Source organism: Miniopterus natalensis, chromosome 17 (genome assembly GCF_054644295.1).
Source record: "Miniopterus natalensis isolate mMinNat1 chromosome 17, mMinNat1.hap1, whole genome shotgun sequence".
NCBI lineage: Eukaryota > Metazoa > Chordata > Mammalia > Chiroptera > Miniopteridae > Miniopterus > Miniopterus natalensis.
Window position 1 is genome coordinate 36008658 of NC_142097.1, and position 19192 is coordinate 36027849.

Genomic DNA, 19192 nt, shown 5'->3' on the forward strand with positions numbered 1-19192 from the left:
TTTTGCCTCTTGGGTGGTGGTCATTACTTCCTTCCACCGTGTTATATTCAACACAGTGACAGAAAAAGAGTAAATTAGCAAACACCCTCAAAATGGCAGGACTGACCCCCAAACCTACTTTCATTTTCTTCCGGTCTGGGTTGTGGGAAATTTCTTGACAACTATGAGAAAGAAGACAATGAAAAATGAATTGTTTTTCCAAAACAACTGTGAACAGCTGTGTAATCCCGAGTCTCAGGGATGTCCTAGGAAAGCTTTACCACCACCTTAAAGGGCAGGGGCAGTGGGCAGAGGGCCGCGGGCACGCTGATGTGCACCTGCGGGGCTCAGCCTCGCCTTAAACAGCCGGGCAGCCGCGTGACCCAGGCCACCTTGGCTCGCTCAGGGCTTCTAATTTTGGTAGCGTGAGCAGACTTGCTTCCTCTCTGCAATTGATCTGAATAGCAAACCCATTCTGATGGTCCGAATCACATTTTCAGGCCGTGGGGGTGAAGGCCCTGCTAATTGGCCACTTGCCTCACCACTGGCTTTTAAACAATCGCTTGTATTCTCTGCCCGGCAGGAAGCAGCAGGCCCATCAAGGCTCTGGGCTCCCTCTTTGTTCTGACTTTATGGCATTTTATGCCACAATAAGAAACACTGTGTACTCCGTGGGAGCCCATTGTGCCAGGCTATGAAGATGTGGGATCGGTACAGAGGCTAGTGCTCTTCCCCCAGGAGAAGAGGGGTTTTGTGACAGGCTGGGGGACAAAACAAGGGGTTCCAGACACTGTTACTGGGGCAACTGGCTGCCCTGTGTGGAGGCAGCTTTGACCCCTGGGGCACCTCTCACCCACAGGCCAGGGAGAAGGCAGGAGAGGGATGGATTTCTCATAAAGTGGCGGTCCTGGTTACCTGGTAAATTATGTATCAGGACTGTGTTAACCCGCCTCCTGCCTCGAGACTGTACCAGGTGATTGCATTTATCTAAACCAGCGCTCACACTCCACCAGGAAACACCACCTTGGCGAGTGTGGGCCGAGCGTGGGCCTCCCATATTTTGGGTAGATCTGGTCCTTTGAGGCCAGAGTTTTGGTTTTGTGGAAATGGTATGAATGGAGGGGGCTTAGAGAAAGTCCACCCAGCCTCACACATAAATGGATCAGTGGGATTTGAAGGACCCTACCTGTCTCCCAGGCCAGCCCCTGCATTCCCCTCCCCCATGGTTTCTTAGAAGTAAAAGTTTTCCTGCAGGTGCAGTGTTAATATACAGCACACCTGGGGCAGGAGACAAAGGCTGCCTTACTCCAGGAGAGCACTGTAGTGATGGGAGGGCCTGGGGTCCCTCTGCCCTTTGCCTTTCAGCACACTGACTGGGATTCTCTCCATTTTTAAATGAAGTTTAGTGAATGAGGCCCCTAAGGGGTATAGAGGAGCTGCCATGGGCAGGCAGGGTACCGGTACATTGCATTGGGGGAGATGGTGAGCATGGTAGAGATAAGACATAGGCTATGAGGACACCCAGGATAGGGGACTCTGGGGGAGCAGGCCTGAATAACGGAGCGCCCTGTGTGGGTGCTGAAAGGAAGAGAGGACAGGGAAGGCAAGTCCTTTCAGCTTCACCTCACAGGCCAGCTCTGTGTCCCCATCAGATTAAAGGGTGAACAAAGTGGGGTGAAGGGAGGCTGGTGGGTCCTGTGTTCTTGTGCTGAGCACTTGCGGAGAACACCATTCAGTGCTTCCTTCAGCCCATATGTACCTCCCTCTGTGCCCACCAAGTCCGCCCTTCCCATCTCCAGTGCTTCCCACACTGGACCTTTGCCTTGTACCATTGCAACAGCCAGCTACCCTCCAGCCTGCCCTTCTCATGGCTGCTCCAGCTATATCTCAAAAACGCAAACCTCTTGGCCTGCCCAACCCAGCTAGAACCCCTTGAGTGGCCTTCTAGAGCCATACACAAACCCTTTACATCCTGCTCCCAGCCAGGCTCACTTCCTGCCAGTCTCGGCCACACTCAACTCCTTGACTTTCGCAAACATGCAAGTCTTCTTAGGCCTCTGAGCCTTTGCATTTCTTTCTGCATAGAATGCCCTTTCTCTCCCCATCTACCCTTGTCTATCTGCTAAATTCTCCAAGATTCAGTGCAACCATCAGCTCCTCAGCTGATCAGTGGATGAGAGCAATAATGGAAGCAGCTTGGCCACCAGGCCCTCAAAGCAGGGGGAAGACTGATGGCAAAGAGTAGAACCTACTGGATTAAAAGCAAGGCCTTGGAAACTTTGGTTTGAGTCCCTGAAGACCCTGCCTGGAGAGTCTGTCCTGGAGAAGGAGTGGAAGGAGGAGGTGAGAATGGTGGTTCCTCATGGCATTTAACTTTGCTCTATGTTCCCCCACATCTGGCTCAATCTTGTTATAACACAAGGCACATTTTTTATACTCTTGTTACATGTCTATTCTCTCTTTAGACTTTGAGTCCCTTATAGGCAAGGAATGTCTTCATCACCTTTGTATTCCCGGAATCTAGTTTAGAACCTGGCACATAGTAGGTTCACAGAAAATCTTTAAATAAATAAATATACCTTGAACTTGGGTGTTCCTTTACCTAGAATATCTTTCTCTCCACAAATTTGTACTATCACTTTTTCCAAAACATAACTCAAGGCTTGCCTCCTGGAAGAAGCAGGTTCTGCTTCATTAATTTATTGTTTGAGCATTAAAAGGTTATTGAGCACCTACACTCTGCCAGGCATTTTCTAGGCCCTGGAGGACTGGGGGGGGGGGGGGGGGGGGAGGTTCAAAAGAGATAAGGGTTCCATGCCCCAGTTGCCAATGAAACATCCCACCTCTCCCCCACAAGACCACATCTTTATTTGACAGTCATTTAGCACTTGGGGAATCAATCAATGCTCCTGGCATCCATAGTGTCTGGGACATGGTCAGTTGTAAAACATGATTTACTGTGTGCCAGCATCATGAGAAAGATAGAAGGCTGGGCTTTGCCTTCAAATAGCTCACAACCTCACTGGGGGAGACAAATTGATTGTTTCTGAGATCATTGGAAACCCCAGGAGTTCCAGCCAGGGAAAACCTGATGTCAATTTCACAGCCCCTGGGAATTCACTGGGTGGATCCACTGGCTCTCTTGACCAAGTGCGACTTTCCTATTATTTTTCTGGTTTTATAAATATGATAGTTTCTGGTTTATAAATTCCAACTTGACCATAAGCTCCTCAAAGAAAGGGACATCGCGGCACCATGTCTGGTAGCCACTCTCACCCGACCCCTTCTCAGCACCTGATACAGGCCAGAGCATGAGTGAATGAGTGAATGAATGATCATCACCATTGACAGGCATTCATCACTGGGCGCCTTCATGAGATATAACCGAGAAAGCGTGAATGGGTTCTCCAGTTCTGGTAGTTTATGGGGCATGGAAAGAGCATTCTCTCCTTAAGTAGTGCCTCTCCTCTCTTGCTAAATGTTACCCACAGATTCTGAGTCTTTTCTACAAGAAAATACTGAGACTCAAGTCCAGAAGTGTGAATTGGACAAGAGCCCTTTGCCTTCCTACTTCCATTTGTGTACCTCTTAACTGGCTATTTGTACCAGTGATTGCTCTTGGTTTAGTGGGAGAGGTCTATTTCAGGGTTTCTCAAATTAAATGCAAGCTGTGGTGAGAAGACTGTTGCCCCGTCCTTTCTGCTTCCTTCTGCCTGGCTCCCAGCTGGCTCCTGGTGCCCCTTACGCCTTCTCTACGATAGTTTTACTGGAAGCTTCCTCAGAGTCAGTGCTCTGGAGCCTTGGTTTTCATCCATGGGGCTGCACTGTTTGTTGTTTGCCTCGCTGTCTTGGAGGCTAACACCGCCTGCTTCAGCTTGCTGATGCTGCAGCCATCTGTAACCTGTATCAACACTGGGTGCTTTGAAGTTCAATGTGCAATAAAAAGTTCATTAAAAAGATGTGGAATCATGAAAATGAGGTTACAGAAATGTTAACAAAGGATCATTTCCTGCTTCCTGTACTATTATTTTTTCTTTTTTTAAGTGTATTTCTCTGAGGAATTTATGTCACCATTAAAACTACGGAAGAGGTAAAGGAAGGACAGGCCCAGGTCAAAAAGAGGGTGAGATTCCTGAGGAGATGGCTTGGCAGTGACCCAGCCTGTTTTCTTAATTGAGAACTTAGGGTCTACAGGGAGAATTTAGGCCGAAAAAAGTAGGGACAGATCTAGAATTCTTATGACTAATGGTTTGAACCCAGCCTTTTAGTTTGGGATGACTCCAAATGGATCCCAACAGCCTCCAGTCATGTAAGGTCTGTGGCAATGTAAGCGACACTTGGAATCACTGAATTCAGCCTCCACGCAGTGACATGCACAGTGCCTCCTGTCTACTTGAGGTGGAAGAAGGGGAGGGGGGAGGGAGAAGAAAGTGAAGAGAGAGAGGTTCATGGGCTAGGGTCACAGAGTCACTAAGACTGCTTGTGACACCCTTGGTGGCTTGTTCACTGCCACACTGGCTTGCTTTCCAGTCATGACCTTCTGACATGAGCAGAAGTCAAGTTCTAAGCCTGTCAACCTGTCCACCTCCCACATTTTGTTTGACTTGGCTCAGGCCAGATTCCAGTTGGTAGCAGAGCCAGGCTCTTCCCTCCAATCATGAAGCCTCCTAGAGGGCCCTGGTTCTCTTGTTAAAGGAAGGGCAGCCATAGATGATCATTCCTGGTGAATACATTGTCACTTCTCTAATGACAAACGGTGACACTGTCAGCACTTTTATTTCTTGGCATACACACAGGTGCTGGAATAATGTACCCTGGGAACCAAAGCTAAATAAGCAGCTCCCTTTGGGGCAAGGTCCCTGCTTTTCGTGGGCCCTTGTGCTTGGCAGTAGGCGTGCCCACACACCATGCACGCCCAGCCCCAGCAGCCTTGCTGGCCTCTGTTTTGGGGCAAATATTCCTAGAGACTCCCTTCCCTATGTGGTCATTAATGACCATTGAATAGTAAGCAATTATGTGATTATCACTTATTTTTTAGCCAGAGGGCCGCTGTGCATACACTTAGTAGCCACTGTCTTAGTTCTAGTGACGACAGTGCCTTGTCCTACCAAGTGACTGCGAGGACCTTAACAGATTGCACATCTAATGAACAAAACAGCAAAGTTTGGGGGGCCTGCTGCTGGATGGCCCAGGCTGGAGCCAGACTTACCCTGTCTCTTGAGACCCGGCTGTAGTTGAGTCTCATGAGTTCTGCAAACCTCTGCTCATAGAGGTGAAGCAGCAGCACCAGGTACAAGCCTGAATTCATCAGCTCATTTTGCACCTAAATTTGGAAAAGATAGCTCTTAAGTTCATCTATAAAATATTCATGGAGGGTAACAAGGTCAAGAGGTGACAAGAAGTAGGAAGAGGGCTCAAGCCACAAGGCCAGGCCTGCTCTTGGGAACCAGAGAACAGAGCAGGAGGGGATCTGGGGTAGAGGCCGGGCAGCCACCTGGGAATTCTTTACTACCTACTGGAGGATGCCCTGGAAAAGCTCCAGGCTGCAGGCCGAGTATGACATGGGCAAGACTTCTTTGATGACCCTTAAAGGATTGGCGGGGGGGCTTTGGTAGGTGGTCATGAGGGGTATTAAGTGCCTCTCAGACGCACTGAATGCCAGCAAAGACAGGGATGAAGAGAGCAGAGTGTGCTTTGGCCAAAATTCCCTACTCACTGGTATGGCTGGAGTATATGGGGAGGGCATTTGTTTAAGATTTTTAAAAAATTTTGGCATGGGCTGGGGAGATGGTGAGGTGGGACCGTATTAGGCAGAAGTAAGGAGTATGGATGTCATGCTCTATGTATGTAACTACGGTCTCTGGCCACAGGAGATGTATGTCTTAGGAAGGCAAACTTTTCTGGGGCAGATTTTGGGACACAGGTGCCATGGTGGTGGGGGGGGTGCTTTATTTTCTTAGATCCCTTATTTGCCCAGAAAAGGGCCCAAGGCCTTGGTTCTTTACATTTCTCCCTTTACAATTGGACTTGATAGTCTCACCTAAGCCCTCAAGCCTCACCCATCCAGGCTGATCTATTACCATTTAACCCCTGGACAGCATGTGCCGGGCAGGGTCTCAGATGGCACTTTGAACCTCAGGCCCTTTGCTCACACTCTTCCTCGTTTGATCTGTTGGCTTGTTTTTGTGCCTCTGTTTTGAATGCCCCTCTCCACCTTTCTGCCAGGCGGTGCCCACAACTTCTTTTATTGCTGTCACAATGTCACCTCCTTGCAAAAGCCTTCCTAACAATTGTCCCAATCATTCCTTTACTTCTTGACTCCTAAGCATTTTTCTATATTTTGTACACTGCATCTAACATATGTTAATGTTTCTGCCTTTTCTTGGTGGGTGGGTTGTGTTTTATTTTTCTCACTGGTGCTTAGAACATAGGGAGATACAGAGGGCGGACCCGGCCGCCTGGCTGACCATGGCTCTTCTGTCCTCAGCTCCTTTGGCGGCCTGTGTTCCAAAGCCTCGCCCTGTGGATGCTTCATTGACCTTCAATAAATTAGTGGCATTAGCAACGACTCCTCCCCTCCGCCACTTTAATCCCCCATCTGTCCTCATGCCAAATCCCCATGGGCGGGGGCCTTGGGAATGAGCCAGACAGACGGTGCTCAGGAAGCCCCGGGGAGGGGGGTTGGCGAGGAGACTAAGATCTCCATCAGAGGGCATGGCCCTTTCCTAGGCCCTTGGGAAAGGTCTGAACTGTCCCCGCTTTCCCAGGACAACTGAAGCTTGGTCTTGACACAGTGACCACCTCAGTGCTTCTTCCTTCCTCCTGCAGTAGCTAGAGGGCTTCACGGGCCCATCTCCACGTTCCCGTTTCATCAAGGGCAGCTCAGGAAACGGGCACAGAGCACACCTCTTCCAGGATGAAACAGCTGCCAGAAAAGGTGCCCAAGTTGAGCAAGGATCGATGCTTTCTTCCTTCTGAATCGGGGCCAACTCCAGATCTCTGTGACTGCTGGCTGCAAGGTCACAGCTCAAGGCCTCTCCACTGCCCTACAGACTCATCTTCAAAAGCTCTCAACTGTCCTTAGCAGTCAGCCTCCTATTTTTAGACTTTAGTCACGTTCTTCTGTACTCCTTTGACCTTGGCCTGGAGCAGGCAGAGAGGAAGCTGCTTGTTTTCACTTTTTTCTGCTTTAATTGCCTCCTCCCACTTCCCCATGAGTGGGTGCCTCCTTTATGGTCTGTCTGCAAGCCACCTCCTCTGGGAAGCCTTCCCAACCTACCCCTTAGCTCTTTAACACAAACCAAGCCTTGTCCTGTTTGCTTTTCCAGGGGCGGTGGCCTCCTGCGAGCTGCCACTCTCTCTCCTGCACTGTCATCACCAGTAAGCCTCTTACGCTCAGAGACGCTCCGATGCATAATGGCAAGTCAATCAGCTAGAAAATGGCTTGGAACTATCAGGTTTGTCAAAGCATTCAGGGAAATCATTTACTTTTTATGACTCAATAAGGCCTGGAGGCATGCAGATGGGAAAATATCCACTAATGTTTTCTGCAGATAATTTGAAAAGTCACTTCCAACAGACTGTGTCTCTTCCCTGGTCTGTGGGAGGGAACCTGTCATGTGGCACCATAAATCTCACTGGCCAGGCTCCTTTATGTGGCTCTTTGCAGAGCTTGTGATGCTCTACAAAGGGGCTGGGCCGGCCACTTCGGCAGGCAGTGCATCGTCTCTGGGACATCCTTTATACACCCAGCCGCAAGTGGGAGGGGTTGGTTATCACAGAGAGAGTTCTGTGGTGTTTGTTCGAAGGGGCAAAACAAACTAGGTTTTGGAGTGTTATTTATTGGACTACTCCTGACCCCCCCCCCCCCGCCCATGCAGTGTGGGGGTTGGGTGGGAGGAGGTGGGGAGACTTGAAAGGGAGAAACCTGTGAAGCAGTGGATAAGAGCTCTGGAGCCCTCAGCCCTCCTGCCAGATGTTTTCCTTCTCTCCAGCCCCTCCCCCCTTCATTTTGTTAATATTCATTTAGACCAAGGGATTTGCTACCAATGGAAACTCTCCATTTCATCCCCTCCAAGAAGCGGACAGCCTGGCTGGGCGTTCCATCGAGTCTTCAAACATGTTCAAGAGATGCTCCCAAGTGTGAGGGTGATTAGGTGACTGCGTGTGTTCAGCGACATCTGCCCATGGTTGAGATGGAGCGAAGCCAGGCCTGTGCTTCAGAGCAGCGACAGCCAGAGCCCCGCTGAGACCCTCCTGTGCCGCAGGGCCCAGATGGCAGCAGCCCGTCCCTGTCACACAGCGGGCATGCTCCCGGGACGGGCAGCCTGGGGCCATCAAGGGCTGCGATGTTGAGCGAAGAATTTTAACAGCACATGACCAAAGTGCCTCCCCATTCATAAAAGGGGAGGAGTCCCCACTGTCCTGCCCATTTCCCCGAGGCGTTATGGCAAAATGAGCTAATCCTAGTGGACACGCCATTTCGAAAAACAAAAGGGTCCTGCAAGAGCCGAGAATGAAGATAGGATTCGGGCAAGGATCCCATGTGCCTTGTTTGATCCTGGGTTTTGATTCTTAGTCAAAGCTGGTGCGTTTTTTGGTGGGATGGGCTGCTTCTGGCTTCATGGGTGCAAACACTTTAGTACCACTGGAAAAATTTGCTGTTAGGGAGTCAGTCCTACCAACACCCCTGGTAAACCAACAGTGTGTGGTGCGGGGCAGCAGCCTGGCAGCGGGAGAACGGGGTGGAAATGCTTGGGCCCGATGGGGTGCTTGCTGGATGCGGCATTCCCTCGGCTGCACGGTGTTTGTGATGCCTGCAGACCGTTCTGGGGGGATCCGGGTAACCTGGCCTCGTCTAGACACGTCCTTCTCGGGAAGTCTCACAGGCTCTGCTTCCTGAAATAATCTGTTCTTTGAGATGACCACATGGACGCTGTGTGCACCCCAGCTGGCACCCTGACCTCAGGCACTCAGAGGGCCTGGTCCCTTTCAATATTTAGACTCCAACATCCTCAGGGTCCAAGAATGTGAGTCGCTTCTGTTTCTCATCTCAGATCTCAGTGGCTGGGGGTTATAACTGGATGATTCAAAACCCTCAAATTGTATGGGCTCAAAATATTGAATTTATTTCTCAGGAAATTCTTTCCTTTTTTTTCCCTCTCTTCCTCCCTCCCTTCCATTTCCTGATGCCCATTTCCTCGGCAATGCTGGTGTGGCCTTATGTCCGCTGTATCACACACATTTGTTGCACTGTTCAAATTCTCATTCTTATCAATATTTCACTCATTTGTCTAGCAGCCTTAGGATTTTTAAAAAAGTAACTACAGAATTACCCAGACTCACATGCACCATTTATACTCAGCTGTGCTACTTGCGAAGAAGGTCTGGATACAGGCCAGTGGTCTGACCGCCAAAGGGACTCCTCCTCTGAAGGGTGACATTTTAGTTGTTAACAATGATTTTATGGTTTTAAAATTACGTGCTTTACAGTCGTGATTATTAATCGTTTTTTTCTTAATCACATTGTGAGGGAGGTCAGTCTTAAATTATAATGGTAATGTGGGCTATTTTCATTTGATAAATATTTATTGACTGCTTATTATGTGTCAGGCACCTTCTAAATCAGCACCACCCAACAGAAATACAGTGGCTTGTGGCTTCCATATTGTGTAGTGCATTCTAAATGGAGACTGTTTGTCTGAGAACTGGGCAATTAACTATTATCCTGGACATAAATCACCTTCCCTCCTAAGGTCAACAAACTCCTTCACAGTATTTGACTTGCAATTCAAATGCCCCAGAAGAGTTCACTCACTAGGTGTTAAAAAGCACACAGTAAGTGCTTACTACATGTTTATTACCCTCGAGTTAAGCAGTTCCCGAGCACCCCAGAGTTACCTGATATATAAATTGAGGACCATTTCCTTCAAGACCCTGATTGGTTTTTTCCCCTCCTGTCGCTGTTAAACTTAAATTACTTCAGCAATTTTGGGTTCAGAGCTTGCCAGACTTTTTCTATTTCTGTGTGTCTTGTCAGCCACTGCAGCTTCCTACCTTTGTCCCTGACAGCAGCGGGACCTCAACCCAGAGTGACCAAGGCTTTCCAACCCTCCAATGGCCCAGTTTAGTAACAGACCTTCTCAAAGAAGTGGGCTAAATGAACACTCCCCACTCCATGCCATGCACAGGCCTCCTGCCTTCCTTGTATCGGGAAAAGAGGTTCCCCCGGCCTTGCACCGCTGGCTGCGGAGGCAGTGGGTGTGCGTGTCTCTTACCCGGGACTGCTGGTGCTTCCTGTAGAACTCGGTCACGTTAAAATCATCCAGGTCGACCAGCAGGCCTTGCTTACACATCTCACAGGTCTTCACAGCTCCTAGATTTGCTCCTTAAATTAAAGAATTCTTTGTTACCTATGACCCTGGGTCTCTCTGTGTTGACACTTTGGGTCTTTTGGTGCTGACATTTTGAAAGCCAACTTGTGTGTGTGATGAATTGGGAGTTTCAGTGACCTTCTTTTTAAAGTCAGCCATCCTCCTTAGAAAATGACCTTGAATCTGAGATCGGAAACATTTCTTTTGTAATCAGTTTCATTACTATGCAGGCTTCGTATAAGCGAAAGCCCCATGATTTTTGAATAACATGTCTGGCTTTCAGTTTCAATATAAACATACTGGTTCATAAAATTAGATTTGCTCCATGGAAGCTGACAGTCTGTAACACAGGTATTTGCAAAAAGAGCAAATATTGGGCCTATGTTTTTGCTGTGTTTCTTTTTTCTTGCAGACCTAACACAGGTCCAAGCAAATAAATTAGTGAGGATCAAATGGATGGCAGAAGCTATCCTCAAGCTGTGGCTTAAAATCTGCCTTTACTCCCACGCAGGCGACTTCCCACCTGAGAAAAGTGAGGGAGCCGGGGGCCATGTGTGGGAACTAGCGGGGCAGTGTCTGGGGCCAGCACTCGAACCTGAGCTTAGACACATTTGGGAAAAGCAACATGAGAAGGCCTCCTTTGTTGCTGGTTTTTTGAAACGGGTCTTCTAGATCAGCATTATTCTTCTCTCAGTGCAAAAACGGAAGATGCAGCCCAGTGGCCGCTCTGTCTGGGCAGCCATCCTGCCAGATGTCTCTCCCCCAGTGTGGCTGCTGCACTTTGGCTAATTGTGTGCCAGTGTTTATTCTGCGCATCAGAGAATAGAGGGGACAAATTAGCTACCTGCACTTTCTTGGTAAAGATAGGCTTTGCGCAGTTTCAGAGCCCTGTTTTTCCCCCACGGGGAATCTAGACAAATAGTAAATAGTAGAGAATTTCAAGACAAGGATGGACAGTAATCCCTTATCTGCATTTTTGTTTACCTGATTTCTTTTTTCTTTTTGAGCATCAGTCTGTACTGCTGTGGGCTGCTGAATGTCCCATGTGTCTTCCAATCTAATCCTGCTCAACACACCCTACCCGCGACGGCATTTACAAGCATTTAGCAGGACTTTCATCATCTATTTCAGGAGTAATTTTTTTCTGTGCTAGATGTCTAATTGGCCTAAATTTCTAGCAGGAGAAAACACTGCCAGGCAGGGTCATTAGCAGCCGAGATCTGCGTGTTCCTTTGCTCTGGGAAGGGCCGCGCCCCCTGGCCGCGATGCGGAGACACATTTCAGCTGGAGCAGGGGCCCCGGCCCGTGCCCGCCCGGGCACCGTGTACAGGTGGCGGGGCCTCGGGAGGAGACCGTGTGACAGCCCCACATGTCCGTCTGTCTGCTTAAACGGTGCTCTGCTCCTGGTAAGGGGGCACAGCCAGACCCCACGGGGACAGGGCAAAGCTCTTAGGTCTCCCAGGCTACTTGGAAGGGTGGCCACTAGGGAGGGAAAAGTGGGAGAGGAGAGAAATAGGATCTGGCTGGGGGTAAACGTTTTGGGGAGGTGCGCCTGGAAAATGCGGCAGCTACTTTCTGGTCGAGTTGTTCTTTGCGTTGGTCTTCTGTGTTTTTTTTGTTCAAGCGGCTCTCATTCCCAAAACCATGTTTTAAAGGAACTTCCCCTTCTCTGCCAAGAAAACTACGCTAATCTACTGACGTGGCCGTCCCATGGAGCTGGGGGCTACATACCCAGTTACAAGACCTGCTCGAGACAGAGTTGACAAAGCCAGCACAGGGAAATCGCTTTGTCTAATAAGGTTCTAGAAAATTCGATCGGTGCTCTTTTCCTACCCCTACTGCAAAAAGGCAGCTTTGCCCAGTTTCTTTGGTGACACCCCCTTCCCCCATAAAAAAAAAAGGAAGCGAAACTGTTTTGGCCAGGTGTCTACTAGCTGGCATGGTGGCCGAATGCTTGCTGAGGTTCAACCACTGACCCATTTCTAGTTTCCTTCCTCCTGGGAGGCAATCTTAGCATCTCTGCTCAGGCCTCAAACAGGGGTTAGTTCAACAGCATATGGTCCAGAATTCTTCTCTTAGACTTGAAAAAATCTCCCAGGATTTAAGGAGAGCCTTTAGTCCTGCTACTATCTGCAGGGCTGTGAGCCGGAGCGCTGGCTGGGAGGCCACGTTCCCGGGAGCTCCTGCCTGGTGGAGGCGAGTGAGCTCTTGTCAAGGCTCTGAGCCCCGCTGTGGCGCCTTCTATTAATTCTACATCCTCGCACTTCCCCACTTACCTGATGTTATTTTCACTTTCAGCCACTTTTTCAGGCACTCCTGATGAACAAATTGCAGGCTTCCCACGCAGCCGCAGGGCTCCAGGAGGGGGTTGGTGGGGGAGCCCCCAGCTATCTGACAGATGCGACACAAGTCTCCCTCCTCCTCGGAGTCCTCCTCCAGGATACTAAGTGGAAAACAAGCCCTTGTGACCAAGAGTGCACACGTTTTCAGTTTCCATAAGTACCAGTTCCCAGGGCGTGAGTGGGGGAAGGGAGAGGGAGCAATCCCCCCACACCTGCCCATGGGGCTCTCGGTTCCCCCCACTGCTCCCTCCAACCCTACTGAAGATTCTTCCAGGTCTGGTTACTGATAATAGGTGCACGGTTCTTGTATCAGGAGCCTCTGCAGTCATTGATGCGGGGTGGGGTGGGGTGGGGTGGGGTGGCTGACCAGCAGGAGCAGCATGGAGGCGTGGGACAGGGCTGCTGAGGGGAACCGTGGAAAAGGCTGGGGGCCTCTCTCCCTGCTGTGGCCACGGGGAGGAAGATGGCGGTGTGGTTGTTGGTGAGTGCATGGGATTTGTGGTCAGGGAGCCTGGGTTTGAGGCTTGCCTCTACAACTTGTGAGTTTGTTGACTTTGAACATGTGACTTAAGCTTCCCAGGTCTCCGTTTCCCTGTGGGTAAGGCCAGGGTGATATGGGTTATGGGCAGACTGGATGCGAGGGTGACGGTGAACCTGCTCTGCAAACTGTAAAGTGCATCCAGTGTCTGGCAAAGTAGTTGCACCTAGAGACCGCTCAGTAGATGTTGGTTGAGTGATGAACCAATAAACCTGGACATGAGCTCACCAATAACACGGCACTTGCTGACAATTTATGCCAGCATTCCAGAATCTGATGAATGGATGAAAATGTAAGCAAATAGATGTGTGTCTAATGAGTGGTGAATGAAGACTTGCTGGGTGATGTTCATGTAGGGAGGCTTTTGAGAAGCCTAAGGCTATTTTTTTGTTTTCGTTGTTTTGTTTTTTTGTTTTCATGGGACTGGGGACTGTCTGGTCAAAGAAAGGAAGCTGCTGGAGACTAAAATCAAGGGGGAGGGAGAGCTGGACACTGCTCTGGATACAGACGTGTATGCTGAGTTTTTTAAGAGACCGTCCTCCCTAAGAAAAGGAAATTCAATGGAAAAGAGCAAAATTATAGTTTCCCATTATGGACACAAAGGAAAGAAGAGATATACCCTGTTTATCAAAGAAAGACTCGGTATCTCCAAGGTGTCGTGTCTCCCCAGAGTAATCTGTGAATTCAATGCGAGTCCAGTGAAAACCCAGCAAGCTGATTCTTAAACACGGTCGAGGGATTTTTAAGGAACAAAGCTGAGAGGGAGGCTTTGTACCATGTTATCAAAACTTAAAAGGCTGCAGACATTATGATGATGTGGTATTGGATTCAGAAAGACAAGGCAAAAAGGACCAACAGACAGAACGGAGGGCCCCGAATCCAGTCATACACTCACGTGGATGCTCCACGAGAGAGGCGGTCTGTAGGTGGGCAGGGAAAGGTCCCGGGACATGTACCTCACACCACATATTAAATGTCACTTCCCAGTTAAGTCTCAAACCCATTTCATGTGAAGTCTTAAGTGTACAAAGTAAAACTGTAGAAATTTTAGAAGAAAATAGGAAGAATAATGACCCCAGGTCTGGGAAGGATTTCTTCAGACAACAGGATACAAGTCACAATCCAAAAGAAGATGGATACGTTTGACTATATTAAAATTAAGAATGTACTCTGAGCTCGGCTGAGTGTGGCTCAGAGGTTGAGTGTCGACCTAGGATCCACGTGATCGGGGTTCGATTCCCGTCAGGGCACAGGCCCGGGTTGCGGGCTCGATCCCCAGTCGGGGGCGTGCAGGAGGCAGCCCATCAATGACTCTCTCATCATTGATGTTTCTCTCTCTCTCCCTCTCCCTTCCTCTCTGAAATCAATAAAGATATATATATGTTTTGGTGTTTTTTTTTTAAAAGAATGTATTTTTATTAAAAGGCATCAAGAAAGAGAAAGGACAAACTACCAACTGGGAAAAGATATTTCTAAGATGTAACTGCCAAAGGATTAGACTAGTGGCCAGAATATATAAAGGACTTCTAAAATAAAAGAAAAATATTCTTTAAAAGTGGGCAAAGACATAAATATGCATTTTACAGAAGAGGAAATAAAACTGGTCATTTAACATTCCAAAGCGCACATAAAATGCCTAACCTTATTAACAGTCATGAAGATGTAAATGAAAGCTACAGTATCATTTGACTCCCATCAGACTGGCAAAAATCTGAAAAGCCAGTCAATACAAGCGCTGGCAAGGGGGGACAATAAAGTCACATTATTTAGTATGGGGAAGATGGGCTACCTGCCAGCCCAGCAGTTCTGCTCCTAGATAAAATAATATCCCAGAGAATTCTTTCCATGTGCAGCAGGAGGCGTTTACAGGAATATTCACACAGAGCCATTTGCAGAAAACAGCAAAGAACCCAAGTGCCCATTGACAGGAGAATGGCTGGATTGTGGTATTAGCCATATAATGGAATTCTTGGTAGTGGTGAAAGTGAATGATTTAAAGCAAAATATAAGGGGAAAAAGTAAGTCATAGAAGAATAGATACTACATTTTGCAGAATGGATATTCACAAATAATAGTGACATTTCCATAGAATTCAAAACTATGCACAATATATTGTTTAGGGGTACATATATTTATATGGTAAAACCATAAAGCAAAAAACTTTCAACAACAACAAAATAAAAAGCAAAGAATGGTAAGTGCAATGCATGTATGGTTTCCTAGGGGTGGAAGGCGTGCAAGGGAGGGGATGCGGGGGGCAGGCGAGGTAGAGTAGGGGAGGGGCTCACCAGTTCCAGCATGTTCTATTAGCTGGAAGGTGGACACAGGGATGCCTGGGTTTTGTTTTGCTTCTAATTCTCTAGAATGTACATATGTTATATTCTTATTTCTATGTATTAAAGTAACCAACCAAGGGAACATTTTTAAAGAGCAGTAAATAGCATTGAGAAACGGGCTTGAAATATTAAAGTAAGACATATTACGGAATAGGAACCAATGTTTACTCAAAATTGCATTTATATACAAAGATAAAAGGCTGGAAACAGTTTTGACAGTGCTTATCTCTGGATTAGAGAGTTACAGGTAATTTTTCTTTTAAGCTTATATTTCTAATATTTCCTAAAATTAATATTTTTGAAATTAGAAAGGCATAAGATTTATTATTTACAGAAAAAAGAGAGTGTCTGATAAACAAAGTACCGAATAATAGCTGTTTAATGCACTACAGTGCCTAGAAGTGGATGCATTTTTAAAAGAAATAATTTTTAGCCCAAAGGCAGCACTTTGTAAGTTCAGACTCCTGACAAGCAGGTCTGAAGCCATATTTCTGGGTAGGGTAGTATGGATGGGTGTGAGGCCTTTCGGCCCTTAACCATGGGTCAGCCTCCTAGTAGCTTGTTTAAGAAAAGAAAAGGTGCTACTACCTAGAAACTTGCTTTATTTCTGCAGTTGGATAAAAGACATACGGGGTATGTATACGTTCTATAGTCTCCTTTTTTCTCCTTTTTTGCATGTCTAATTCATTGCCATGGAATTTTCCCACTTACAAATGAATATCAGTAGGATAATTAGTGGCCCAAATGAGCCCCACACAGAGGGCTGGAATTCAAAGAATTGATGTCCAGATCTGTAAACCAAGATCAGGCCATGGTAACACCTATGGTAAATGAAATGGCAGAATCCTGACATGGTGCTTAATGACAGCTTTCAAAGTCTCAAATTTGATAGTTGCAAAATATGCAATATCAATGCACAAGAGAGGAAAGATCGAAGAAAAGGGTGATTAAAAAAAGATCTATTTCTCTCTCACACAGCAGAAAGAGCACCTAAAATGGAAGCAGTGGTTACCCCAGAGCAGCCCTTCAGAGAACTGAGGTAACTATGGTAACCACGGGGGACCTGCCTTTTACTCTGGAAGATTCAAATTCTAGGTGTGCTGGTTGGATTTGCACAAAGTCCCATGAGGGAGAGCTGGTGAACCTCAAGTGCTGATGTTGGGAGATAGCAACCTTTTTGTAAAAAATCTTGGTTCCTAATTGCTGGCAAGAAATGCTGGTCCTATGGAGTAGTCAGAAATCCTTATATCTAGCAAACTTGCCTTTCTTAAAATTAACGGTATTCCAGGGGAAAAAGACTTTGGGGATACTGAAGAAATTGAATTGGAACACCACACTTTTCTTGATAGCTATATATATTTTAAGAGCAACAAACTAGGCAACTTTCTTGCTATAAGTTGTCATTAAAATGTCAAGGATGGGCCTAGCTATTATTTAAAATCCCCATGACCCTCTGATAAAAGCACTGCTTATTTCAGTTTTGGAAAAATGGAATAAAAATATGTATTTACATATAATTATGAAAATGCCTCACCTTTCTTGCAATTTCTTGAGTTTCTCGGGGTCTGCTTTTATTTTAGTGGCCGCTGCTTCATCTGTGGAACCAGAGACTGCCCTTCTGTTCCCACGACCACTTTGATTTGGGAAATCAGACACTGCAAAGAAAGTAAATGGTATATTTTCTTGCAGGGACCCAGGCACATGCAAGTGGCCTTGTGAGTTCATTCTTGACGGAGAGGAGCTGGAAGGCTCCACCACCACCAAGCTGCTTTGAGGGTTTAGTAAGAGATCTTCTGTATACAGTGGAGGCCCCTGAGGTTGGCTTGTTAAGGTAATAGCTTCTGCTCCCCTGACATCAAATTCATGTGCACTGTTTACTGGAAAGTAACTGTGGTTTTCAGCACTGGCGAATGGATTCCTATTTCTAATTGGGGACAGTGGTTGATGAACATTAAACCTTGCGTTTCCCTCTGAGTCTGAACTGTGAACTGAAGTAGATGCCATTGGCAAGTCTACTGGGATGTCTTCTCTAGGGGCAGAAGGCATTAATGATCCAGGAGTGTTACAAGATGAATTCATTGATGATCTTGGAGCTGTTGGTCTACCAGAAATAAAACAATCAAGAGAAGTACTAGAATTGTTTAAATAGCTTCGCCATTCTCTTTCAAAATCATGGGCACCAGGCCTATCTTCCATGGAAGTACAGTCACTAAGTACATTTTCAGCACCGAGATCATCATCTAGATTAGGTTCGAGTTTGGTGTCCCGTGAACGAAAGGTCTTTTTCTCATTTTCACTGTCACCACTGTCATTCTCTTTAGCAGACCCCCCATCAGGCAGCCTGGGGTCTTGGAACATCCTTTGCCTGACAGAAAGCTCCTCTCTCGCTGGCTCTGTTACATTGCTTTTTCTTGGTGAACCATAACTGGACTCACTCCTCCTTACAGAATTAGCCCTGCAATTTTCAGGATTTTCTTTCAAATTTTTATTTTTGGCCTGAGTGGCAGATGTTCCAAGAAATGGACTCCTCTTGTGATTGGAAGAAGAATGGAGTGGGTGCATGCCAACCAACAGGAGTTCTTCCTCTATGTGGGTTTCCTCTTCAGTGTCATCATTTTCTCCTTCATGGCTTAATGATAACACAGAATAAAAATCTTCATCTCTGAACCTAAATGGGACCCTTCTGGACCCTCCCATGGTGGTGGTGAAGAGTGGGGGCCCCAAGGACTCGCTCAGCCCTCGAGGACTGTTCGTTGCTGGGAAGACTGGGGATAGGGCTGGATGTGGTTCATTCTGGGAAGGAGCACGCGGGTCCCCTTTTCTGGCTCTCTCAGGGGTAGTCTCAGTCATCGTCATTGGCTGTGAGGCTGGGGCTAAGTTTCTTCTCTCTAGAGTTGGCCTCTTCAGCTTAGTGTCACTTGCCCATGTTGGGCCTTCCCGCTGAACTGGATCTGCATTGAGAAAAGACAGAAGGATCATTTTTGTCCGGGTGCTCAGGGATGGAGGACCTCTAACACCAAGTGGGGGGTCCCTTAGGCAGCAAGCGAGCCTTGGAGGAGCAGACACACGTGGTGAAAATGGCAGGAGGGCGCAAGACTCCTGCACCAGAGGGGGCTCTGTCATGCTGCTTCTGAAGTCTCCCTGTGTGTTTGAGGAGCTCAGGCTGGTTTTGGACTTCATCGCTGTCTGTGTGTGTTGCTGAGGGTTCTTTTTTACCATCTTGACGTGCATAGGACACAAAGTGCTTCTCTGATCCCACCCCCCTTTGCTCCCTCCTGACTTTGGCCCAGCCCTCAGCTCCCTGGCTGCTGGCCTGCAGGGCCTGACGAGGCCCCGCTGCCCTTAGCGTCGGGTTTCTCCAGCGGTTCACGGTTCGCCGTGTAGCGTGGACAGGACCCCACAGGCTCGGGAGGCCTGTGCGATAACAGCTCGGGCAGGTGAAACGCAAATCCTCCGAGCGTGTCTGGCTCAGCCAAGGGCAAGTCAATACCGACTCGCTTTAATTGAGGCCTCCCAGGGGAGCACCAGCTCGAGTCTCTAACGTCCTAATGTTCTGTAAGCCTCTTTTATTGTGAGCTGCAGGGGACACTCAGCAACACAGCGCCAATCTTTACTCATCGGCTC

The 19192-nt window shown here is 47.7% G+C and overlaps 1 protein-coding gene across 1 annotated transcript in view; it reads right to left on the reverse strand.

Moving 5' to 3' along the window:
• The window catches only part of MARCHF10 (membrane associated ring-CH-type finger 10), a 59390-nt gene that overhangs the window by 3238 nt on the left and 36960 nt on the right, over window positions 1–19192 (reverse strand). The window contains exons 5-9 of the mRNA XM_016204832.2: window positions 17103–18519; window positions 12629–12795; window positions 10257–10366; window positions 5189–5302; window positions 119–161 (exon numbers count right to left, since the gene is read on the reverse strand). Coding sequence (XP_016060318.2) covers window positions 119–161; window positions 5189–5302; window positions 10257–10366; window positions 12629–12795; window positions 17103–18519 — 1851 coding nt within the window. The remainder of the gene's footprint in view (window positions 1–118; window positions 162–5188; window positions 5303–10256; window positions 10367–12628; window positions 12796–17102; window positions 18520–19192) is intronic.